The 25,907-nt window shown below is 42.3% G+C and overlaps 3 protein-coding genes across 8 annotated transcripts; all 3 read left to right on the top strand.

Annotated features, from left to right (window-relative positions):
* The first annotated feature begins 371 nt into the window (after window positions 1-371).
* On the top strand, window positions 372-11,965 carry LOC117643706 (lipase 1-like). 3 transcript variants are annotated; one of them, XM_034382758.1, is made up of 9 exons: window positions 372-502; window positions 2,056-2,197; window positions 3,144-3,333; window positions 4,458-4,572; window positions 6,165-6,429; window positions 7,855-8,013; window positions 9,895-9,979; window positions 10,981-11,126; window positions 11,721-11,965. In XM_034382758.1, the coding sequence occupies exons 2-9, from the start codon at window positions 2,111-2,113 to the stop codon at window positions 11,865-11,867; spliced, it is 1,194 nt and encodes a 397-aa protein (XP_034238649.1). In that variant the 5' UTR covers window positions 372-502; window positions 2,056-2,110; the 3' UTR covers window positions 11,868-11,965. The 3 variants fall into 3 exon arrangements, with proteins under 3 accessions (XP_034238649.1, XP_034238651.1, XP_034238650.1); XM_034382760.1 differs by lacking the exon at window positions 11,721-11,965 and adding an exon at window positions 11,242-11,325; XM_034382759.1 differs by having other exon boundaries at window positions 422-486.
* A 3,107-nt stretch (window positions 11,966-15,072) lies between these two features.
* LOC117643330 lies at window positions 15,073-17,553 on the top strand (the record flags this gene model as incomplete). The annotated part of the gene is made up of 10 exons (XM_034382175.1): window positions 15,073-15,197; window positions 15,518-15,636; window positions 15,714-15,857; window positions 15,956-16,092; window positions 16,171-16,237; window positions 16,317-16,479; window positions 16,603-16,781; window positions 16,862-17,027; window positions 17,125-17,288; window positions 17,374-17,553. Coding segments are annotated over exons 1-10 (1,389 nt in total), but the record flags the coding sequence as incomplete, so codon positions are not given.
* A 65-nt stretch (window positions 17,554-17,618) lies between these two features.
* LOC117643698 lies at window positions 17,619-25,407 on the top strand. Of its 4 annotated transcripts, none has more exons than XM_034382748.1 (9): window positions 17,619-17,682; window positions 21,911-22,050; window positions 22,129-22,193; window positions 22,853-22,924; window positions 23,043-23,270; window positions 23,402-23,680; window positions 24,476-24,605; window positions 24,677-24,780; window positions 24,884-25,407. In XM_034382748.1, the coding sequence occupies exons 1-9, from the start codon at window positions 17,636-17,638 to the stop codon at window positions 25,199-25,201; spliced, it is 1,383 nt and encodes a 460-aa protein (XP_034238639.1). In that variant the 5' UTR covers window positions 17,619-17,635; the 3' UTR covers window positions 25,202-25,407. The 4 variants fall into 4 exon arrangements, with proteins under 4 accessions (XP_034238639.1, XP_034238638.1, XP_034238637.1 ...); XM_034382747.1 differs by lacking the exon at window positions 17,619-17,682 and adding an exon at window positions 18,435-18,594; XM_034382749.1 differs by lacking the exon at window positions 17,619-17,682 and adding an exon at window positions 21,677-21,830.
* The last annotated feature ends 500 nt before the right edge of the window (window positions 25,408-25,907 follow it).

The following is a 25,907-nucleotide window of genomic DNA, read 5'->3' as shown; positions in this document are numbered from 1 at the left end:
TTACGGAGAACTACCACAAGCTGTTAGCAGAATTTTCCGTAGCTTTTTGCTATCGTGGCAGAGAGGCGGAGAAGGCCGGCCCGACTGCGACTGAGCGACTAGCAGGTCGCTTTGGGAAGAAATGGGCGCTGCCGCCCGTCTACTGCCCGGCTCTGCCGTGCGCGGGGCCACAGAACTGGTGTCCCCCCTCCCCTCTCCCCCTTTACCATTTCTCTTTTCCAGTCGCTGGAGCTGAGCAGACTCGCCCGAAGACCAGCAGGCCAGGTTTGTAAAGCTCGCAGGGGCACTGGTACGAGTCCTTTCCTCCTCCTCCCCCCTTCTCCCCCGGTTTCAGTCTAGACGACTGAAGGTCAACCGTGAGTTCGAGCAAGAAGCGATCTTCGATTTTAAAAAAGATTTCGGCTCCTCATTTCTGTCGTGTCCACAGAGCCGCTCGCCTCTTAGCACCGCCTCCGCGATCAGCGACGAGACTCGCATGAGTGGCAGGTAGTTCGTCCGTCCTGTAAGTTGATTCAGCTTAAGTGTAATGAAAAAGTAACTTCATTCGTGCATGTCCAAGAGTGAGACAGAGGCAGTCTCACACTGTTTGGCAAGAAGTAAAATGCCTTAAGCCTTGGCAACGTTCATATAATACGTACGGGTGATTTGGAGGTTTTCCGGGGCCTCGTAAGGCTTTTAGAACCTTAAAAAAGTGACGAAACGCAGCTGTCTTCGACTACACTCATATGGGCCAAATGGCGCCTTTGTCGCCCGCCCCACTTTTAGGTGCCAAATGTCGCATTCCTCTCCTATGTGTCGACCCTGCACGGTGAATAAAGCGATCTAAGGAGTGTTCAAACATAACGATGTCGTTTGCGTCGAAGACCTCAAAAGGACTTAGTCAGAACTGCACCAAGTTGCTAAAGACTCGGTACAAATAGAATGTTCCAAGAGATACACGTCCGCTGGGATTTGAGACCCTAAGAGGTCCGAACTTCTCCGAGTTGCTGAAATAGTGTACCATTGAGTTTCTCTCGTAAAGCCGAGTGTCCAAAAATACACTTATTGCAGGCTCCTGCTGCATCCGTTGCCGAGTCCTTCTAGACCAACCATTAAGACCTGCACTGCACCCTGGCTCAGCAGCGCCACCGGGGCTCGATCGGATTTGCTGCCATCTCGGGCGTCTTGGGTCACCCAGGAGGCTTGCATACCAAATTGGGCAAGATCGGACCAGGGAAGTCCTCGGACGAACGAACGAACGGACGAACGGACGCACAGCATGCATCATACTATATGCCCGTCCCTCCGTCATTTTTTTACAAAAAATAAACGGGACGGGCCAAAAAGTGACGAAACGCAGCTTGTCTTCGACTAGTTTCAGTTTATTTCTGACTTATGAATTTAGGAGGGCAAATACTCGAAACATTTTTTTTTACGAAGGAGTGTTGCTTCGTATTATGCTCGTGCCGAGTTCAGTGCTGTTAAAGTTAATTTTTTTTGTTAACGAGTTAAAGTTAAGCCGTTAACCTAACCGAATTAACGTACTCGTTAAAGTTAAGGCTCTTCAGCATTAGTTAACGAGTTAACGTTAAATTAACGCATTAACGAAGTTAAAGTTAGTTTTACTTCTTGATGAACCGAAGACGTTGTGTGATTTCTTGATTTTTGACAGATTTTCAGTCCTCAAGATGCCAAAAAATGACTAACTTTCGAAACCTTTCACAAAAATTGAAGTTTTGTTCATTTTCTTTCACCCAAGACATAAATTCTACATATTGTATGACCCAAATGTCGGCAAAATATGCATACACAGATGAACAAAGTAAACGTTAACGGCGTTAAGAAGTTAACATTCCTACTTAACTTAACTCGTTAACGTTAAGACTTTCTGACTACTTTAACGAGTTAACGTTAATTCGTTAATTAACGTTAACGGCGTTAAATAACTTCGTTAATCGTTAAATTAACTTTAACAGCACTGGCCGAGTTCACTGTAACATAGCTCAAATTTCATTCCAAAACACTTAGAGTGTACTCCTTCCTGTCACTGCAAATTTACCCTCTTGTGCTGTACAGGACACGGCCTCATCCCGAGTAAATCGTTGACTGTCGCCTTTCTCGCCGGCCTGAAATGTTGCCCCAGTTTTTGACACTCACAATCACGGCATTGTACTGCTGCAATGTATTGGCTTCTTACCAATCGTCTGCAGTCGAAAAGGTAAGCTATAGTGGGCAAGTGAAAACTCGCGGTTTGCGCAGTACACACTACGGAGAACTCCTTAATTCCTGGTGTAGTATAATCCTCCACACTGAACGTGTGACAGTGCTTTGTTTGCGCTCTCACACCTAAAGTGTGGAGTAGCTCACGGATCCCCCAGGCATGGTGCACTCGTGGAGCACTTCTCAGAATGTGGCAACAGCACTGGTGAAAGGCATTAAAACTATGCCCTGAAAGGGTGTAAACGATTTACGGCCCTCTGGACAGGTGTGAATCGTAAATGCCTTTGAAATGACAAAAAAATTTCGCTCAAAGAGTCGTAGACTATTTACGCACTTCCCCAGGGCATTGCGCAGTGATATTGAGCTTGGCTCGTAATCGAAAAGCTCCGGTTCGAAACCGGCAGGAGGAATTCAGAAAAAAGCGACAACTAAGTACGTCAGCAATTCCAATGTATCTCGTTTTGTCTTCCTCTTGAAATTCTGGACAGCACTTTTATTTACTGTTTCAGACTTGAAGTCTGAAACTTTTTTTTTCAGACAAGTAGTCTGAAAATTTAGACCGAGTGGTCTGAATGATAACTCTGAATTTTCAAGCCACTTGTCCGTTTAAAAATTTCAGTCTAAAATTACTGCAAATATATTAAATTTTTTTTACGGTGGACATTTTTCTCGGGTTCCCCCCGGCAGGTGGCGTGTATCTCCAAGCACACTGCTGCCCTACCTTTTGCATGTAAGGCAAAGCAACAAGATTCAATTCTAACGCAGGCCAGAACTTTCTCAAAAATTGTTTTTTTTTTTTTTGTTTAGTTTTTTTGCTAAAGAGAATTTTAAGTGGTTTCAGACTGTAGCCAATAATCTGACAAAATTTCGTCGAAAGCGGAGAGGTCACTTGCAAAACTATATGTCGAGCCCCCATCGAATGAACCTTTGTCTACAACGATCAGCTGGCGGAGATGTATGGCTACCACGCCGACTCACACGACGTGGTGACACCTGACGGCTACATTTTGACCATCCAACGCCTGTCGAAGCCACACGCACACAACTCCAGCAGGCATCGCAGCCCGGTCCTGGTGGGCCACGCGCTCATGGCAAGCAGTGAGCTGTGGATCTTCCGAGAGGACGAAAACCTAGGTAGGTATCGTTAACCACACTTCAAATGCATTTCTGCATGTTTAAATGCACTAAAAAGGTCTGACGAGGAAGTTTCTTATGCTAACTTGGAAGTGTGAAGTTTGCACCTTAAGGTGGGAAAATCGCACTTTCGCTGCGAGGAGAGGCGGAGGACGCGTTCGGTTAGTGCTAAATTCCTTGTCCCTAATTGGTTCCGCACGCAGCGTATGCGCTGCGAAACTAGAGCAGGAAACGAGCTCAACGCACACTGGGAGACAAAATGAGGCTTTACTGAGAATTAATGTCACATCGCCCTTCAAATGGGTGATGCAACTCAGTTGCACGTGAATTTTGGTAACAAGCGTCACGTCTCCCAACTTTGGGTGACGTCGTCAGTGGCTGAGGTCCCCGATGATGATCCTTCCGGAGCGTCCACGATGAACCTGGTGGCGTTGAGGCATCCGGGCGTCGCTAGGCGCCCAACGCCCGAAGGCCGTTTTGTTTTGTCTCGTACTTCTTTCAGAGATACTGAGGTCGGCGTCCAGGCGGAGGAAGTGGTGATGTTTTTCGATGCCAAAGGAACTCTGGCCACGAACCTATTTCGTGTCCGGGACTTTTGATTTGAAGGTTGGGCTGAGGGGAAACCAAGTTTAAGTTTGGTCCAGTCCCGGCTAGTAACTCGTCCAGGAGTTCTACAGAATGTCAGCATAAGTTTCTAAGAAATATTACTTTGAATCATACACTGTTAAAAGTAGTGCTGTAATTAAGCAATAAAGTTGCTCTTTCTGAATGATCAAAGCCGTTTACAAGTGACTTAAGTCGTTTACTGACGACTTACGTTTTTCGGCGACAAGGTGTTTGCAAACCAGTAGACAGCCTTATTTGCATCAATTTTGATTGCCGATTTAAGTCACAGATCTCGTAGAGACCCGGTGACCCGTAGTAGTCACGTCTTGGATTCACCGGACAATCCAAGAAGTGACTACTGCGGATCCAAGATGGTGAAATTCAGGTCCTGTAAAAACCTGTGATTTTTACCCAGAACCATACATGAACGGTTGAACTTTCTATCACACTTAAACATTCCATCATCTCTTTCCAGTATCTCTTAAACTAAGTCTTCTGTGGCGTTGGTTGTGTTACAGCGTTGCAGCTTGTTGACCATGGATTCGATGTTTGGCTGGCTAACTTCAGAGGAACTCCTTACGGAGTAAGGCACAGAACTCTCAGTCCGAAGTCTCACGAGTTCTGGGACTTTAGGTCAGTTGTCTTACGAAATTCGTGATTTGGTTTCCGACCAAGTGTTCATCTTGATGTATGATATTGGGACCATTTGTTAAAAGGTGGATCAATAGAACGAGTCAGACGTTTCCCTGTCATCATACAACTTAAGGAGGCAATACACTGAAAATGGCCGAAAATTGATCTGCGCTAAAATGAAGATATCGCTTTCTCCGTTTGCGTCAAAAAGTAAGTAATGAAAGTGGCTATCGCATAAACTATAACTATGAACAGAGGTTAGCTAAACGGTCAAAATTTCAACCCAAATATTCTTTGAGAAATGTGCAAAAACGATCAAAACTGTTTTTTTTTTTTCCATAAAATTTTGACCTTTTGATTGCTTGATGCTCAGAAAGTTTCAGTTTTCAATGTTATGAAAGTTTGAACTACGTAGAGCTACGAGTAAGTATTAAAGCAATCGCACAAGTCAGTTTTTGGGCCATTTTCAGTGTATTGCTTCCTTAACATTTTGTGTCAATTCTGTAAAAGCAAATTTCCGGAAGTTCCGATACCTTACGGCAAAAACGGCCAAAAACTTGCTAAAGGAACCTGCGTGAATTTCCGAAGAATTTTCGTAAATCCACGAAGTTTCGTTGTGAATTTGCAAAGGAACCATTGGAAATACATGAGAAATTTACTTCTTAGAGCTTAAGGAAGTTCTTTGACCGTCTGCGGGGGTGTTGCGGGGCGAGGGGGGCTCCATAAGGAAGCATTAGCCATACCAACCGCTGTCATTGAAACGCGCCGCACAGGTTTTGAAGGGAACAGTGTTCTTTGGCACTTCTAACCATGATAGATTTGCGCAGATTAGTGCTCATAGTGCAACTGCACCTTCTGATCGTGTCTACTCGAGTTCTTTTTATTCCGAAATATTCAGAAAACTAGCCTTGCTGTGGTAGTGCACAGCGGCAACGCCACACGCCGGTTGGAGTGGCAGCCCTGCTGAGTAGGCGAGGGAGCCTGCCGGGTCCGGGGCTGCGCGGCCCCGCGCGGGCCAGCGCGGGCCACCCGACGTTGTCACATCTGCTGCTCCTCCCGCCCAAGCGCTCGGCACGGGACGCGATTTTCCAACTTTCAGAACGTAGTGCTCCTTTTCCTTTTAGTAAAAACTGGATTGCCGTAATACTACGTGTTCTGTAGACATTAGTGAACAACATATCAGTTTTTTGACTTAATGGTACATATTCTGAGCGAGCAATGTGAATGGAACAGTTGCACTGCACCCGTCCTCCCATAAGAGCCCATGTAAAACGGGTCCGCCAGGGCCCATTTTTACTGCCGTTTTGGGCAGAATTGATTCAGTAAAAATGCAAGGGGCATTCGGAATTCGGCATTAGGGTACTCATACTGCATCCTTACGAAATTTTATTAAAATGTTATATTCCAACGACGGTCAAAGAACTTCCTTAAACGGACGTTCCGAACATTTCCCCTTTTTACCGCACTCTATTCTTCAACACGTTTACCTTGAACAAACTTTTTACTGTGATCGTTTACGTAGTTCACTGCACTCTGCCGCACCACTAGTTTCTCTTCGAGAGGGACGCGAACGGTGTATTGACCTGTTTCAGTTGGCATGAGAACGGCGTCATGGACCAAGCCGCCATGATAGACTACGTACTCAACACCACAGGGCACGCACGCCTTTTTGCTTTGTCGTACTCCATGAGCTGTACTGCCACCATGGTGTTGCTGTCCGAACGTCCAGAGTACAATGCGAAGATCATAGCCAACGTTTTCTTCGCTCCCGCGGCTTTCTTCAAGAACCCGGCTGGCTGGTGGCATTTGGCCAAGACCCTCATGAACACGTTTCCTGATTATGCGCGTCGACTAAGGGTGCGTAGGCCATGACAGACAGGTTGGGGCTGGATACACTGTTATTCGAGGTGTGATATTGAACTTGTAATGCAATATGCAAGTTGCAATATGAAAGTTATCGCGTTGTGCAATAAAAAGTTGTAGTGCATTCCAGGTGCGGTTTAAGGGGCCTCCGAGAGAGGGTGTATATTTTGCCTACCTGGTTGCTTAGGGTGCCGCGAAAGACACTTTTTTTCCGAAACTGATATCGGCTCGGGTAGCAAGGTGCTCTCTCAGGGGCCAATATGAACGATTTTAAATATCACCCCGACCGGATAGTATCTTCAGGCCCCACAACGGCCTTGAAAATCGGAAAAATGGTTAAAAAGCCTTGTGGGTTGGCGTTGGCAATTTGTTTGCACGCTTCCGGCTACTTCCAGGTAGGTCCTTAGGCTTAAAAAGTCGAAAGGGGGCCCCTTAAGCCTACAATAAATTTGTGGACAACCTCACCCTATGATTAATACCAGTTTCTGCAATGATACTTGACAATTTTGTCAAGATTTGCCTGTAAATTCCCACGTAAGTCGGTTTCGCACATTTTGACCGTCTTTTTCTCCCATCTGGCTTACCTCCTCAGGGCAGAAGGGTCGACTTAGGGGGGTTCATTTTGGGTCCAAAATCGGTAGGACGCATCGTTTGGCGGGAAAATTGGGTCAAATTAATCAATCTTTATGCAATTTCGGTTATTCTGACCCAATTTTCCCGTCAAACGAAGCGCCCTAGCGATTTTAGACCCAAATTGACCCTCTCCCCCTAAATCGATCCTTCTGACCTCAGGAAGTAACTCAGATCGGAGAAAAAGACGGTCGAAATGGGCAAAACTGACATACGTGGGAATTTACAGGCAAATCTTGACAAAATTGTCAAGTTTCATGCGTTAACTTTGCAGAAACTGGTATTAATCATAGGGTGAGGTTATCCGCAAATTTATGTTAGGCTTAAGGGGCCCCCTTTCGACTTTTTAAGCCTAAGGACATGCCTGGAAGTGGCCGGAAGCGTGCAAACAAATTGCCAACGCCAACCCACTAGGCTTTTTAACCATTTTTCCTATTTTCAAGGCCGCTGTGGGGGTTGAAGATATTATCCGATCGGGGTGATATTTAAAATAGTTCATATTGGCCCCTGAGAGAACACTTTGCCTCCCGAGCCAATATCAATTTCGCAAAAGAAAAAAAAATGTGTTTTTCGCGACACCCTATTTCTTACTAACAGGCGTTTAAGGAGTATCACAGACCCCCCCTTAAACCGCGCCCGGTGCATGCACGCGTGTATTCACATCATTACACCCACAATGTGACAAATGGGCCTAAAACCGTATACAAAATGTCACATTCGAAAAGTTATTTAGTGTGTAAACAATTAATACTGAACAATTTATTTCACTTGAACGGAACTATTTTTCAGAATGCCACTGGAGGATACGTGATAAACGACAAGCTTCCCTTTTCGGACGTGTCCCTGACTACCCTTTGTCCTGCGGCAAAGAGCAACACCGTCTTCGCTCCAGTCTGCAAGATGCTCTCTGACTTCTTTGAGGGAAAGCGCAGTTACTTAGGCAGCGACGTACGTGCCCCTGATCCCCAAGTGCTGTCAAACCCTGTTAAGTCTGCACTATCATATCAAGAGCGTGACATCACGCTGGACCAGCCTGACGAAATGTCACGCTCCTTAAAGCATTGTGTCGTTTGCATGTGTCTAAGCTTACTTGTGGCTGACTCACATAATTAGAGTGGAGTGATGGATCCAAAATCGAAGAGAAAAATCATAAAAATGAAATTGTTGTCCAACTTAGACTCGCATTTTGTGGCGTGCCCTTGGGCCGTTCCCCAGTCGAGCCTCACTGAGTCCCTACCTGGCTCGAGACAATAGTTCAGCGGAAAAAGTGTTTGACACCCCCAATAGCGCCAATGTGCATCAAAGCGCATTTAAAGCGGGAATGCGCATTGAAATGCACATTAAAGGTAACACATTTTAGGCGTCTTTAATGTGCATTTACGAGCATTAATGCGCATTTCATGCGCACAATCGCATTAAATGCGCCTAAAATGTGTTACCTTTTATGTGCATTTCAATGCGCCTTGGTGCATTGGGCGCTGTTGGGGACCGTCACAAGTCTCGGTCAAAATAAATAACATGCCGTAAAAACCGCTTATTTGGACCGAAAGGTGTCCACTTCCGGACGCCACCCGGGTCAAAGGCGTTGTTCGACAGCGAATTCACAGAATTCGGAAATATATTCCACACCAAAAGCCAGATAGGGCATACCCAAAATGTCCCTGGTTCCGCTACTGTGCTCGTAAATGTTTCATTTTTGACGTTTTCACTGAGATTCCAAACGCTTTGAATATGAGTATAGTGCAATGCACTGAGATATTGCACCAAACCTGCAATGTCATAGCCATATTGCACCTCAGGTGCAATGCATCCCGAAAATGCCCTAATACATGGGAATGAGGAGGCATTGAACTTCATGTGCAATGCAAAAGCATTGAACCAATTGACGCTATATTCATAGCGTTTGGATTCTTAGTGTAAACCCTTTTAGGAGGCCTCCGTTGAACAAGAACGGGATGGCCCTGGCCAAACTGTGTCCCTCAAAGTCTCAATTTCATGAAAAAAAATCAATTTTTGATCCATTGCTGCACCCGAGTTGGGTACTTCAGAGAAAAGCTGGAATGGAAGTAGAAAAGAAATCAAGATGAACAAAGCAAGCGAAATTGTTGAGAATGTGCGTCGTTCTGACGCTTCCGCAGAGCTATTTTCTCAGACAAGTCCGGCTTTTGTTCTTTTTGATTTCTTCTCAACTCCCGTCTCAGCTCTTCCGAAGCGCCCTCACAGTAAAAAAAGATTCGCTGTTTTGGTGGTCGTTCTATATCCAATCTCACCGAAACGGGTACCCCTACAAACCCGGCGACGGTCTGTCACCAAAACGGTGACCTGCGTCACCAGGTGGTGTTCCGCCAGAGAGGTTAGGATGACCACAACAACTGTTTTTGAGCTGTTTGTGCATATTTGTGCGTGCCCGCCGGCAACGTTACGCTTTGATGAGTCACGCGAATGATTACTGACAGCCCCTGACTTGTTTTGTGTCCTATTTCATATTAATACGACGATTAAAAGTCGCTGGCGGGAGGGTGACTGCAGTGCCGTTCTGGTGAGGTGGCCGCTCCGGAACGGACCGCGAGCGCCACCGAAACTAGACCGAGCGTCGCCGGAACGAACAGAGGGCCGCCAGAACAGTTTGAGGGTGTTGCTGTTCTTGTAATATTCTCGTTTTGGCGCCCAGACGTCACCGAATCGGCGAATCTTTTTTTACTGTGCTAAACACATCGAAAGGAGCATGACTCAATGCCCGAAGGCGCGTCACATTTTGTCGCGCTTGTCTCACGGTGATGCCACGCTCCTGGAATGAGAGTGGATTACTAAATGATGTCTTTTTTACAGAAACTGTTACGAGGACTTACCATCCGATTTCCATCAGGAGCTTCAATACGTCAAGGTGTGCATTATGCACAAAGCATCCAAAAAGGTACTAATTTTTTCTCTCCTGGCCTCACGCCTCACGATGTCTAAATCGAGGGGGTATGCGCTCTCTGAACCTGTGTACCGACTATTACGCTATTACGCTCTATTACGCCACAAATTAATCGGAATTTAGCTAGAAACGGCCTAAAACACACCAAAATTGATAAAATTTTGACAATTTCGGCTATTACGCGACTATTACGCGTATTATTACGCGTGCTATTACAGATAGAGTGAACCGACTATTACGCGAGTGCATACCCCCTCGGTCTAAATAGAGCATTCTAGTCGTCGCCGATCGAAGAACAAAACCGAAACTGACGCCGGCAACATAACCTCGTAGATGAGCACTGAAAAAAAGTCTCGTTAAAAGTACCAGACCAATCCTAGTTAAACGAGTACTGGTTACTCATACGAGAATCCTTGTAACTCTCACCACATGATCAGTTGCTGTAACTAGATCGGGTGTTGTGGCATTTACTAGGTGTCTAGTTAATAATCCTGGTAAATTTTACCAGACTGTTCAGTAATTGGCACCATACGTAAAACTTCGAAACATTCGTTTCAATTGAAATGTTCGGGTGTCAAAAAGTAAACCAGACTGTCCAGTAATTGGCACCATACGTAAAACTTCGAAATATTCGTTTCAATTGAAATGTTCGGGTGTCAAAAAGTAAACCTCAACCGGTTTCGTTATTGAGTATAGACAAAATGTGGCAATAAACAAAGAACTAGTCCCTCTGATTTGAACAAAGTTTATTGCCAAATCCTGGCAGTCAGTCCTCCAAACTATCACCAAATTTGGGAGATAAGTACTCTGGTGTTTCGCCGATTTAAAGGCCGTTTTAAAGGCCCAAATGAAATGACCCAAATTTTTTTCACTGTCGATTTTTTATTCATAGAGTGAATTTGAAGGAATCAAATTAGCCCTTGTCACATTAACAATATCAGTGCTTGTGCGACCACATCATTCCTTTCCCCTGCGGATGTCTTGCTGCATTGCAGATGGTGAGTTTCGGAAATACGATTTCGGAAGTGCCAGGAACTTTGAGCTGTACGGATCATCTGAACCTCCATCTTACAACCTGACGTCCATCACATCACCAATCCATATCTACTGTGGACTCGAGGACGTCACAGTCAGTGTGAAGGTAGGTTCAATTTCTCGGAAAGAAGCGCTGCCGCACTGACATGCGCGTTATTCGTTCATTCCTTTTACATCATGGTTACCAAATTCACAATGTTGTTTTGAAACATTCTTTCCAGATTCTTATCCTTCCACAATTTAGCTTCACCTAGGGTCAGTTTGGGTAATTTTGGGACACGGCGTAAAAATGGGCCAGTTTTTTCCTGGTAGATATTTGACATTTTGGAAACACTCTTGTAAATTTTGTTTGAATGTCAGAGACTTCTCGGACTTCGAAAATTCTCGGACTCCTGAAAACTGAAATTCTGAAAACTTATTCTTATATTGATGGCCTGGGTTCTACAGAATGTCAAAATAACTTTTCGGCTTTCAGAAGTGTGCGAATTTTGATCAGGTTTTCGGACAGGTTTCTGACATCCTGACAAGATTTACACGAAAGAACACACGCTCTATTAGATGTGATGTTTTTTTAATGTTAATTAAACATTTGAAATGGCATGAGTTCTATACCCAGGAAACAGTTATCCCGTTTTATAACAGTACCCCAAAATTACCCAGCTCCTTGCCTTCCTTAACATGACCTATCTCGTATTTGCAGGACTGTGACGTTGTCTCAAAGGCCATCCCTTCAATCGTGTCCGTTCACAAAGTTCCACGATACAATCATTTTCACTTCATTGTTGGCAATGGCCTACAAGAAAAGGTGAACAAGAAGGTCATAGCCGACTTTTTAAGTTACTTGTGATACTGTCAATTGGAGTCTTTCATAACTCTTTTTTGAGAGCCGTCCACTAAGGAATGTCCAAAAGTACATGTTAAGTAAAACCAATCAACCCCACTCAAGACATGCATTCCCGACTTACTTTAGTGTCCACCTGCAACAAAGTCCATACACCTCTTTCTTCTTCTTAATATAAGTATTTTAGCAAGATGTCATTTTTCACGATAAAATGTTACCAAAGACTACAAAAGCAAAGCAGACGAGTCTTACTGAAAATGAAAGAGCCTCTATCAATGCCTACCTTCACTCACATTCCAGGAACGTGACATCACGTTCAAACGAATGTGACAAAGTGTCACGTTCGTTTGATCATTGTGTCACATTCCTTTCGATGTGAATCAGCCATAAATTAGCTTATTCACATCCCAACAAATGTGACACAATGCTCAAACGAACGTGACATTTTGTTACGTTCATTTGAACGTGATGTCACGTTCCTGGAATAAGAGTGTTACTGGGGTGAGGTATACTTCAACATGAAATTTGGACGCTAAAACAAACGATCCCCACCCAGACATTGGCGATACAGAAAATTTAAGTCCTGATTATGACTCTTTTATTCTTAGTGCTCCTCTTAGTTCACAAGAACTTAAACATAGCTGAAACAGAATGTCAGAGTCAACTTACAGCTCTGTCGAGGACCCCCACACCCATGAACCAGACACGAACCAGAACCCACTTGCTCGGACCTCTTAAAGAGGCTGCGCTACGGCTCACCGATTGAAGCCCGATATGCGTGGCCCGTGGGGGTTTGGTTAGCATGCAGTCTTCAGTGCGGAGCGAGGCGGGAGCTAGGAGCCACCTAGGCGAGAACAAAATTGCACCTTTGCCAGACAACCTTTTGTGTAGTGTAAAGTCATTCGCAATCTTCAGGAAGTCACTGCGCGAAGTCACCAACTCGGAATGGTTTTTTCTGTGCACATATTACCATGTATTGAAGTAGCAATGAAAATGAAGGAACCACATTCGCAACTCAAAAGAGGAAAGAAGCATTCAGTGAGTATCCTACGAATTCGTCCAATCCGTTTGAAGGTGACTGAAGACAACCAGAGTACAATAAAGAAATTTATTTACTTCACAACACTGCAGGAAATAACCACAACAAAAGTACACAAATTTCTGGCAATTTTTTTTATCAGGAATCTAGTGAACTTTTCAAGTACAACAATTGTTGTACAAAGTACAACGGAACCGGCATGACGAGTGCTGTGCAGTCCAGGGCTCGTTGTGTTTTTTTTATAATTCTCGTTGTACTCTCTACAATCCCTGTTGTACTTTTATTGAACAGTTTTTGTTGTACTTTTGTTGTACTATCCACACTTTTTCTTGCAGTGAAATACCGCACAGTAAAAAAAGATTCGCTGTTTTGGTGGTCGTTCTATATCCAATCTCACCGAAACGGGTACCCCTACAAACCCGGCGACGGTCTGTCACCAAAACGGTGACCTGCGTCACCAGGTGGTGTTCCGCCAGAGAGGTTAGGATGACCACAACAACTGTTTTTGAGCTGTTTGTGCATATTTGTGCGTGCCCGCCGGCAACGTTACGCTTTGATGAGTCACGCGAATGATTACTGACAGCCCCTGACTTGTTTTGTGTCCTATTTCATATTAATACGACGATTAAAAGTCGCTGGCGGGAGGGTGACTGCAGTGCCGTTCTGGTGAGGTGGCCGCTCCGGAACGGACCGAGCGCCACCGAAACTAGACCGAGCGTCGCCGGAACGAACAGAGGGCCGCCAGAACAGTTTGAGGGTGTTGCTGTTCTTGTAATATTCTCGTTTTGGCGCCCAGACGTCACCGAATCGGCGAATCTTTTTTTACTGTGCGGGATTTCGTTAGTTATTTTTTTTTTCAAATAGTTGACTTTTAAATCAATGGCGCAGGGAACGTCCATCATTTGCCGAAGGAACACTCTCCACTCTTCGAGTGGAGAGAGCGCCACTGGTCACATGACGGCGTAGCATGTGGGCTGGGCTGCCCTAGCAGCGTCTACGGTCTTCACGGCCAGGGCCGCGGCTCGCACCTTCGCAGTGCAGTCGTACGCTGCCTGGGGCGACGCCATGCACGACTTGGCGTAGGCGGCGTGTGCGCAGGGCAGTGCCACGGCCACCTGGAACACAGTGAGAGGCGTCTTAAAACTGCTGCACCTTAGAAAGACGCGCAAGGCGTGGGTCAAAAAGCCAATTCAATTGCTTAATGTCGAACCAAACCAAACCTCTCACAAACTATCTGCTATAGCCTTAAGTGAAATCAAAAGGAGGTTTCCCCATTTTTGAAAGCTCATTCGGCGAGGCACAGATTACATGTAAATATCCGTGATTTGATGTAAATCTCCTTCTGCGGGGAACTGCTATAACAGACGTCTGTTTTAGCAGTTCCCCGCAGAAGGAGATTTGCATCAAATCACGGATATTTTAAAGTACTCTGTGGCCACCGAGGCTGACCCCTTCCTTTGCTGAACCAAATTGTGGGCGCGGCAAAACGAAACTGCGAAAGTCAATTGTCTCTCAAACTTACGAGGAAGGCCAGGGCCAGAAAGGCGGCCATCGTTTACGGCGACATGTCTATTCGTCTGCTCTCTCGCACCAAGGAAGCCCTCTTATACCCAACGAAGGGCACGACCGGTCGTGCACAACGTGGTAGCTCGAACTCCGACTAATCTCGGCAGTTAAGTCGTGAAGGGAGAAAACATATCAAACTGCACGCAAAAAAAACAAAATCAGACCACAGCAATTTTTTTTAGTACAGCGGATTTAGCACCACAGCTAAAAATCTAGTTTCGCTGGTGGCGACATCTGCGGAGTTGGGGTAAGAGTTTAACTGATTCTCTGATCGACTTCCGCTTCTTGAAACCTTGAAATTTTCCCAGATTCAGCTAACTTCCGCTTTTGCCAGTCCTAATCAGCGGCTGCCAATATTGTTTGGTTATGCTGCAAATAATTCGTGAGCCGAGATAGAGCCTTTTCCTCCATTTCATTTTTATGGCCGTATCTCTTCGGCTGTGCTGTCAGTGTCAGACGCCATCACGTATTGGAACGTGTGTGAGAAAGTCCAAGTGTTGTCACTACTGAAAGAACAATATACTTTATACCCATTTTCAATTGTTGGCTGCAGTGCGTGGAGTGTTATTTGCAGTCTCAGTTCAGTAAATGTCAGTGTAGCTACAGGTTTTCAAAATGCGGTTCTTTCACGTCATTACTTCGTGCTGCGAAGTGCTTCACAATGTCTGATGACTTCGTTGTGTCTAAACTCAAGGAATGGGGCCTTGAGAAGTATACGGAAGAGTTTAGAGGTGAGTTTATTTCTCGATTGTAACCTGTTTGTTCAAGTTGCCGTTTCTCTTATCATTCGTTCGTGCTTGCGTCCCAGCGGCTAGTCTGCGTTCTCACGGACGGCATGTACGGTGAAATTTAGTGTGTCAGTGTGAACTGGGCCATTTACCACATTTCAAAATCCATTGAAAATAATGTGGACGTACATTGATTTATCTCCTCGTTTTGTCAATAACCTGTCTCCTATGCCTATGTCGTAACATAACCTCTGATCGACCATGCTGCTTGTACGTGGGGACGAACTCTACTTTGGATTAATTGTTCTTTACTTTGTTTCCAGCAAAGGGAATCGGACAAGCGGCTTTGTCTTTCCTCAATGACAAGTATGTCGAACAGTTAGTGCCGGCGTTTGGTGACCAAGTTGTTTTCAAACACTACCTTCATCAGTTCCAGTCAAATGTAAGTTTTTAAAAATATTCTTTTCAGTTTTTCTTTATGTGGTCATCCACTGTGCTTATTATAAGGTTTTGTTCCAGAACAATAGTATCATTGCTGATAGCCTCATGGTAAGTGAGGATATAGTTCTGGATGGAAACAGTGTTGTTGTGGCATCGGTCCCTCTGGAAATAGAAACTGTTACTCCTAGTACTTCTTCGAGACCTTCTCAAGTTGATGTTGATGTGAGTATTTTTTTATTCCATTTAAATCTAGAACTGGTTCACGGCACTGATGCCAATTGTTGTTGTTTTTATTATGATTCTGTTCTCTGATTATACAGGCACTTCTCAGCATAATCAAGCTGAGTGGCTACGCAAGTGCATTACTCTTATTGAAGCGCAGACTGCGCACTAAAGAGAGGCGAGAACTCTGTAGACACATAGTCCTTTACCACACAAGGGACGACGTTCACCAAAAGTATGCATTGCAGCTTTTTAGATTTAATTTTACCAATTCTAGTGGTTTTGTACTCTTCTATAATTGTTTGTTTTGCAGGATTCCACACACTCAGTTTGCTGAATGGGCTGAGCTACTTTCTGCAATTTTTCCTAAAGATCCAAAGGTTAGTTATCTTTTTTATTGTCTGTAGACATTACATTTTGTCTGCAGTTTATTCTAACCATGAAATTTATTGGTTTCAGCACCTTTGGTTCCAACCAAGGACGACTGTAGGAAACAAGAAGGTTGTTGCAAATGGTGCTATATTACAAGCATATTATAGTGCAAGGAGAGATGTTGGTGAAGTTAACGATGAGTCTGCTTCCGATAATAGTGATGAAGATGATGTCACCGAACCTTTACCAGGTATGTTTCTTCTTTCATTTTATTTTGGATGTACATTAATTTGATGCTCTATTTTCTTTTGAGGTATTTATATTGCACTGATCAGTCTTCCCTTCAATATTTTAATTGTTGTTTATGTTACAGACTCAGTATTGACAGATGTCGATTGGTTGTCTTCACATCTCGAGCCCTGGACTACAGTGCAGGATAAGTGGAGGAATACCGCAGAAGCTAGAAAAGCAACCAGAGGTAACAAGCGGTACTGTCCTACTGCATACTTGGAACAATATAAAGTACTTCGACAGCCTCTTGGTCACCTGCTGGTAGGTCACCTTGACTTTTCTCCCTTCAATTATATTATTAAAATGGACAAGTTTGTTAATTGTTATTTTCACAATTTCAGGTCCAATCTGACTTTGATCTATTGTTTGAGGACAAGGCCAACAAATTATTCGATAACATTGAGTCTTTTATAGAGAAAGCTTACTTAGAACTAAAGAATGTGCGTCCTTGCCCTAGAGAACTAAAATCAGTTTTGAGACAGCAGGAAGTGACATTGAAAGCGACTGGTAAGTTTCTACAGATTTTACTTTTGTTCAGCTTTCTTGTTTTTTGTAAACTTGTTATTGTCTGTGAACACTTGCACTCATCTCATTTCTTTTCCAGGTAAACTTTCCACTAATGCAATTCTGATGAACTTGTGCTACCTAGTGCCTGTTTATACAGTCACCAAGAAGAAACAAAAGAAAACTGATGGTGTTGTTGAAGAAATTAGAGGCTGGAGGCCAACCAGAATAGAAGTTCAAAATGGATTTATCACACACATAGATGTAAGTACTCACTCATTATTTGCTATTCTATGTTAAGGCAGTTGCACCATTGCTTTATTTGAAATCCTCTATTTCTTTTCAATAGGATGTTTCCAAGCTTCAGGAAACTGTCAACAGAAGAGACAAAAGGTTGCTCGAGGTAAAGCAAACGAGACAACCGTTTGTTGTGATTGTGGGAAGAGACCTTGACTCAATAACAGCCTGCTATGTATGCATCAATGATTTTTTCTATCTTCTTAATTCACCTTTGGAAGCCTTAGACATTTGCTTCAAGACTGTGTTTTCCCTTGCTATGAAATATTCTATTGAAAGCAGACCATTATGGTTGCTATTACAAACTCTTGTGTATGAAATTTTCACCCCTAATGACAAAGCCAGTGCTACTCATTCAGCTGTCAGTCTACTTGCTATGTTTGACATAACTTTGCAGTAAATTTAAGTTAAGGAAGGTGATTTATTTCACATTGATTTTTTGATATTAGTATCAATCTTTTTGTGGGTTGTGGTTTATGATTTAATTGATATTAGGTGTTTTTGGTTTACAATTTATAATGTATTGTTACTCTCTAAAATTTGTTTTGTTTATAATTTTTTTCTTGTGTAAAATGGTTCTGTGTCCGGAGTGTAAAACTGAGACACAGTCCATCCACCAACTAGTGTATCATTTGGAATGGAATCATTTAACTGTGGTCTCTCAAGGTTTTCATGTTTATCAGTGTGCTGAAAATAATTGCACTAGAGACTTTCCTACTTGGAAAGTGTATAGAAATCATCTAGTGCGAGATCATAACATTCCTCAAAGTACACAGTAAATCCCAAACTCAGTTTCCGGGGCTGCAAAAGTACCATTTTCCCCTGAAATCGAGAAGTGAAAATTTCTGGGGCACTTTTGAATCGAATTCAAACAGGTTTCCCTCCATTAATGGCCGCTACCGGCCGTCTTCCGGTGGGCCAGAACACTGTCGGGCAGTGCGCTCCGATCGACGAGCGCCGCACCTCGTCTTCCGCGCCGCTCTCGCCGGTTTTCGGGGCAGCGGAGCCGCAGTCGACCTTCTCATGCCTATTTGGATAAAAACCGTTCTTTTTGGCTATTTCTAGGACTAATTTTACGTCAGATTATCATATGATCACCTCAAATACCCTGGATTTACACACACACATTTCATAGCCATCAATAGAGAAGAAGAAAAAGAGCGCAGCGCGTCTCGATGCGCGAGTCGAGGTCGAGAACGTTCGAGTTTCAAGTCCTTTCTTGTTCATGTTCCCTTTGTTTGCGGTCTGTTGAGCGTGCGTGCAACTGGTGTCTGTACGTAACTTATCATGGCCAAGAGAACCTCTTAATGTTCGAATGGATTTTGAGATTCGCCCAAATACTTTGTGTGGTTTGTTTTGTGTCGTCCAGTTGTAGTATGGTTGCAACTAATTGGTGTAGTTTATGTGTAGCCTCCCTCACACTAGCTTTGTAGTTTCATACTAACATCCACCATCATCTCATTATTTCAGTTGATATTCAACTATGATTTGCACCAAGTGCGGAGAAGAGGTGCAGGACTCGGCTCTTTTAAAACATCTCAAGGACTACCACGAGCAGGAGAAGGATTTGCAGGTTAAGTGCCCAGGTTGTGAGCACATTTATTCTACCTTTGCTTCACTCCGTACACATTGGTACTCAAAACATCATGCATCGAAGAGGAAATCATCCGACCCTGCTGTCACCAGTGCTTCTGTGATAAAAAAGTTAATTGTAGAAGGTCCCAGCCGTGAGACTGTGTCTGTTGAAGTGGTTCAAGATGTTGTACTTTGCGCAGAGACCAAGGAACAAAGTGTTGTGCTGCCTTCAGAAAGTGCCTCTGTTTGTGACCCCCAAAATGATGAGTCAGTTGCAAGAATTGTTCCAGAAAGTGAATCTCAAATTAGTGTGCCAATTTTTCCTGAAAGTGAATCTCAAATTAGTGTGCCAGCTGTGGACGTTCTTCATGATAGTGTTTCCCAAAATGCTGACGTCGCTTTTGATTCTCCTTGGGGCAGTGTTGATGCACAAGGACATGAAAGCACTGAGGAGGAAGAAAGCTCTGATGAGGAGGATTCAGGATTAGGTGCTGACTCTTGTTTTGGAAACAACACTAGCGATGGTGAATTTTCAGGATTGGAGAGTGACGCTGATGATGAAGCTGAAAAAGGAATGCCGCTTGAAGATGCAGTTAAGTGTGTTCTCCCTCAGGAAACGTCTCCCGTTAATGAAAGTGCTGCCTCTTACCTCCTTCATTTAAATTCAGTGTGTAACATTCCATCAAGTTCCATCAAGTTTGTTATCGCAGAAACTGAAAAAATTATAAAGGATTCTGTGATGGCGTTTGTTTCCAAACTAGATGAAAAGTTGGCGGGAAGTGATGTGTCATTAGATAAATTGGTAGATGTCAAGGCAGTTGCTGACTCATCATCTAAAATATTTGACAATCTCAGAACTGTGAAACAGCAGGAGAAGTATTTTAAAAAATCTCTTGGTGTCATTGAGCCTCGTGCTATACCTTTAGGGAAGGTGCTAAAAAAAGTTCGAGTAAAAGGTAAAAGTATGCATAAAACTGTGCTGAGGTCAGAAGATGTCATGTTTATTCCAATAACTGAAATATTGGACAAACTCATCAATCATCCTGACTTTGAACATCTCACTCAAAAAGATATTAACTCAGAATTTCTAGATACTTATCTGAAAGGTGAGAAGTGTAAAAGTAATCCAGTGCTTACTATAGATAAAGGTGCATATCGCTTTATACTCTACTATGATGATGTAGAGGTGTGTGCACCATTGAAAAGCAAAGCAGGTGCCCATAAGTTAGGGGCTTTTTATTTACAACTGGATAATATTGCCCTTCATCATCGTTCAAATGTGTCTCTCATTTTTTTGGTTGCTTTGGTGAATGCTAACTTTATCAAGGACAAGAAATATGGCATTGATTCTGCTTTAGAGATTATTGTGGCTGAGCTGCAAAAGTTTGAGCGGGGTGTTGTACTTCCATGTGGTAAAAAAGTACACGGAACTCTCATTGCAACTATTGGTGATAACTTGGGTTCCCATGGTATGGGTGGCTTCAAGGAAGGTTTTACAGCCCATCGATGCTGTCGGCACTGCATGGCAACATATGAGGATATGAAGAAGATGGTGAGAGAAAAACCAGAGCTGTTAAGGACTAAAGAATCCCATGCCGAGCAATGTGCTCAAATTCAAACAGCAAGAGGAAAGAATGAAGCTCTTAGTACAGAATATGGAGTGAATCGGGACTCTGCTTTAAATTCTCTTGCAAGTTACCATGTTGTTGAGGGACTTCCACCAGATATCATGCATGATCTTCTAGAGGGATGTGTGCCGTTGGCTATAAAGAGACTTCTTAATCATTACCTTGGTGAAACAGGTCATGCGAAGAAATTCACTTTAGATTGGCTCAACTCAGCTGTGCGTGAGTTTGATTATGGCTACGCAGAGACTTCCAGCAAACCATCAGAAATAAAGGCGGCTCACTTGAAGGATGACGGATCACTGCATCAATCAGCCAGTCAATTCTGGCTTTTGGCAACTATTCTGCCCTTGATCATAGGGCCCCTTCTTGATAAAGATGACAAGTATTTTGAGAATTATTTGGACCTTCTTGAAATTTGCCGCATTGTGTTCTCAACTGATATTTTGCAATGGATGGTGCCTTACCTGGGAGATCTGATTGAAATTTATCTTTCCGATTACAAATTGTTGTACAAGGCAAATTTGATTCCGAAGCAGCATTTCATGATCCACTTCCCTTTGTATTTGAGACTCTATGGCAGTCTTGTGAACTACATGTGTATGAGGTGTGAAGCCAAACATAAGTTTTTTAAGAGATTAGTGTATGTCATTGGATGCTTCAAAAACATTCCAGCATCTTTAAGCTACAAGCATCAACTTCATTTCGCTTCAGTTTTGTCAAAATCTCTTCGTAAACCATGCAAGTGTGGGCCCTGTCACTTAGTGAATGTAAATGACTGTTCATATAGAAGATTGTTCCCACAGTATGCTGGGAACTTTGTTGAGACCAACTGGTTGACATATGATGGAATTACATTGAAACCACAGACATGTTACTTGTGTGTTGGTGTGCGAGATGATTTACCAGTCTTTGTTCGAGTGTTCAAAGTACTCATCCACCCAACAGTCCAGTATGTGTGTGAAAAGGTTTCCACCATAAGGCGGAGCATCTATTTGGCATCGTATGAAATTAAGGTGTCTCCTGATAATTTATTGATTGTCAAACCTGAAACCATAGCTCTCCATCATGTTTTGCATGCCCATTTGGTGAAGGGGGCTTTGTATATCCCTATGAAGCAATGTGTTGGTGGTTCAATCCTGTAAGAGTATATTGTTGTGGGTGTCTGTATGTATAAGTCATGTAGGGAGAGAATTTTGGTCTCATTTTTAGGTATGTTTATTGTTAACCATGTTTAATGTAGGACAAAAGTGTCATTTGTGTAGTTATTCTGTGGGGTATTTTTATTTTAGTATCCAGTCTTGTTTTGGTAAGAACTATTTGTCTCAAACATTAAATTTTGGTTTGTATTGTACCCTATTAACATCTTTTGTTTGTTTTTGTTTACAGCACGATGAAAGACCCCAGAGGGGTAGAAAGAGGCAAGTGCACCAAGTGCTCCTGCACTGCTTACGAACTGGAGGCAAATGCTACGAGGGCGACCTGCTCCTACTGTGAGTGCGCGGCTCCCGCGCACGAGGAAATAACAAGTAAGTTCTCCTAAATATTACTTTTATAAATCACATTTTAAGAAAGAGTACCAGTTCATCCAACTGTCAATTTTACAGATCTTGATGAGTCTGGCAGCAACTCAACTTTATCGCTCTCTTCATCCAACAGTAGTCTTGGTTCTGTGAGTTTCTTTTTCTTTTTATAATTGAGCATTCCTTCCCACTCACCATGTATTTTAGGTGATTTCATTGGTAAAGACTTGTGAGCCATATGGCTTCTCTCTGTGATCAAAATGTGATACAGTGTTGTAGAGAACATTATTCCTTATGCTTTAAGACTAATTTCAATCTTTTCTTTCATCATATATTGAATAATGTAGCAAAAATAAGCAAATATAATTTTGTTGATTTGATTTTATTAAATCAGACCATTTTATTTGTGTGATATATTCATATGCATGTTTATAAGAAGACCAAAAATAGTTCTAGAGCATAAGAAATAATGTTTACTACAAGACTAAAACTTATTTTGATCACAGAGAGAAGCCATATGGCTTACAAGTCCTTACAAATGATATCACTCAAAAGACAAGATATGTGTGAAATGAAGAGTTCATTTTACCATTCCATAGTAGAATTAATTCAAATATATTTGAAAGTCAAACTGAAAAATGATCGGTGATGAATGATAAGTTAGTTTTAGTCGCACCTTCAGAGCAAACAAGTCCCTACAAATAATATTACTCAGAGACACAAAAAACCGCAACTTATGCAGTAGTGAGAAGTTCAAGAGAGATGGTTGCAGACACACCTTGGTCTTATCTTCTTATTTAATTTTCAGCCCATAATTATTGAAACTGCTTCTGGTTCAAATTTCTTGGAAGTTCTTCTCGATTCGTCAACTTCCAATGAGGTCAGTAACTTCAAATTTATTTTGCTGTTTAGAATAATACAAATTACTCCTAATCTAAATCTACTTCTCTTTCCTGATCCATAATATAAAAGCCATAAAATATGTTTGTTTGTTGTAGCCAACTTCTGAGGACATTGAAAAAGAGTTTCCACTGAGACTGCCTACAAAAGTTTCTAATGCTCTGATGTCAAGGAAGGTTGAAGCCAACCACAAGAGTGTGATCGTGCAGAAAGTTGTGGACAACCTGTACGGGAAAAATTTGGCTTCAAACAAGTGTCTGGAGAAAGCAGCTCGGAAAATGGCACAGCGATGGTCTCCCTTGAAAGTTGATGGAGATCCCAAACATGTAAGAAAAAAACTGATCCTAACAGCATGTGTTGCATTAAGTGTTTTGTCCCTTGCAACAATAATTGTTTGTAAGGGTGTTTTCTTTACTTTACTGATCTTAATATTTGTTCCTTTTTCTTTCTCTGATAGTTGGGTCTTTATGAAAAGTGCAGAAGGCGAAGAGACCGACTCAATGAGTCAGCAAAGAAACGCAGCAAAGAAGCTGCTACATCAAGCGATGAGCCAGGTGATCAGACTCCTGAGTCAGTAAAACAAGAAATGAAAGGAGACTGGTCTCTTGGAAAAAGAGATGTTTCTATTTATCGCTCTAAAATGGCTGTATGTAGAGAGCTAAGAAAAGATTCTTCCAAAAAGCTTCCTGGTCTTCAGCTACTTCGTGAGTTCCCAGCATTAAATCTACCTGACATTGTAAGTTTCTGTGATCATTTAATTCTATTGATGAAAACCTAAGTTGATGAACGTTCCCCCTCTAGACATACCTCTGCAGTTCACTTTAAAGCTTTAAAAATTATGTTACTCATAGAATGATCTTTGGTGAAATCTTATTGCTTTTTGTGATCTATAGGCATTGACTAGAAATATTTCATCTTTTTTAGTATTTAACTAAAATAGATAAATGGGGAGAATCCATAAACAATTGCCTTTTTATTGTTTGTGAAAACAAACTACGGGAAAACTGCAGCAGAGTTGTTCCTTTCTTAGGGTGCTCCTCACCAGCTTTTCACTTCTCTTGTAAGTGTTCCATTGGCGAGACCTGGTTGGCCAAACGGTTGCTCTCTGTGTATAAAATGTGATGCAGTCTCGTAGAGAACCATAAAGCACATGCCCTAATAGCAGTTTTAGTCTTTTTATTGCCACACTCATGATTATATAGCAAAAGTGAAATTTTTAGAATCAATTATTTGAATGAGGCAATTTTATTTTTGCTACATAATTATGAGTGTAGTAATGAGCAGACTAAAACTACTATAAGGGCACGTGCTACATTGTTCTCTACAAGACTGCATCACATTTTGACCACAGAGAGCAACCGTTTGGCCAACCAGGTCTCTCCAATGGAACACTTACAAGAGGAGTGAAAAGCTCGTGAGCGATGAGTTTCATGTGTCCATTGTAGGAGTACCTTTAATTTTACACAAAGACTGTAGCCAAGAATGAATTGTAAGGAAAACAAACAATTTATTGTTTTTATTTTCATTGCAGCTCTTGGGAGAGTTTGAGTTTGAAATGAAGTTAACAAGAGACCAGATGGAAGCTAACTGGACCAAGTCAGCGTTGCAGATCATGACTTATATGAGAGAAAAGAACATCTGTGTGCAGTCAGGCACTCTTGGTAATAAAAATATTTTCACCTCTCTACATTTCCTGTGACGGTTTAATCAGGTATTTTGTTCTTTGTTTCAGATGAAAAGACCCGAGTAATTTTGGAATATTTCCATAAAATTCCGTTATGGTATAAGAAGAGCTTTGATGATAACCGTGCTGCAAAAGTCATGGAAGTATTTGAGGTATATTTAAACCTATTTATGACTGCTGAGTGCAGCAATAAGGCTAATTCAATTATTTTTCATTTTAATTTAAATAGCTAATTTGAAAAACTATCTTCTGCAGGTCACAACTCCAACGGCAGAAATGACTCCAAGAGCCAAAGATCCCCCTCGTCTTTTAGCAGCAGGGCGAGAAGAAAATTGCTCTCTCCATTGTTTCTTGGACACGGAGCCCATTTTTTGTGTTGAGGATTCAGTGCAAGGCCTCCTCTTGCTTTTGGCTACTTATTATGTTCTGGGAATAAAGTTCCCACCTCATACTAGGCTCCAACTTATTGTACTGTGCTGTGCTACAGTGGGGGCATCAGCCGCCAATCTGAATTCAGACATAGCCAAGAATAACAAGTTGCTTGACTTGTTAAAAGTATTAAAATTGAAGTGATCAATGCCTGTATTCATTTTGATTGAAATTTTGTTTTTATTCTTTCTGTTGTTCAGTAGGAATAGTACCTGAATCTATTTGAACATAGATGCAGAGCTGCTTTTAGACCTAAGAATCCCATTGTGGAAAGCATTTCATGTCTCAAGTTTTATTCAATTATAACAAGTTTTCTTCAAGTATTATGCTACTTCTTTTGTCTGGACTTGTCAATGAACATTATGTATAATTAATCTTGTGTCTTCAAGGATTGAAATTTAATAATAATTATGTATTTTGAATTCAATTCAACTTTATTTTCTTCCCAAAACCAAATAATTTTCAAAGTACAATGTGGACTCCTGGATGCCTCGGACAACTCGAAAAATCCATGGTACCTGAAAAAACATAAAAAACATTAGTATCTTTAAAGGGAAGTTTCTAAGAAGTGCAGTCTTTTACAGCTTGAAGCACAATGAACACGTGATCAAATTTGATCTGATAATAGGTATAAAAGGCTTGATACCAGGTTTCGTAAAAATTACAAAGAGGCAGTAGCAATGGTAAACGTGTTAAAGATATACTAGTTCAAACACCATAATTTGATTCAAAGTGTTCCGTTAAATCTGAATCTTAACGATTGAACAAAAGTGATCCCATTATTGGGGAATCGCCTGAGACTTTTCAAGGTCAATTTGTTCGACATTTGACTCTTGCCCAGTGATGCGAA

The sequence above is a fragment of the Thrips palmi genome, unplaced genomic scaffold (assembly GCF_012932325.1).
Source record: "Thrips palmi isolate BJ-2018 unplaced genomic scaffold, TpBJ-2018v1 HiC_scaffold_17, whole genome shotgun sequence".
Classification (NCBI taxonomy): Eukaryota; Metazoa; Arthropoda; class Insecta; order Thysanoptera; family Thripidae; genus Thrips; species Thrips palmi.
The sequence above is the reverse complement of the archived record's forward strand: the minus strand, read 5'-3'. Positions and strand labels throughout refer to the sequence as shown.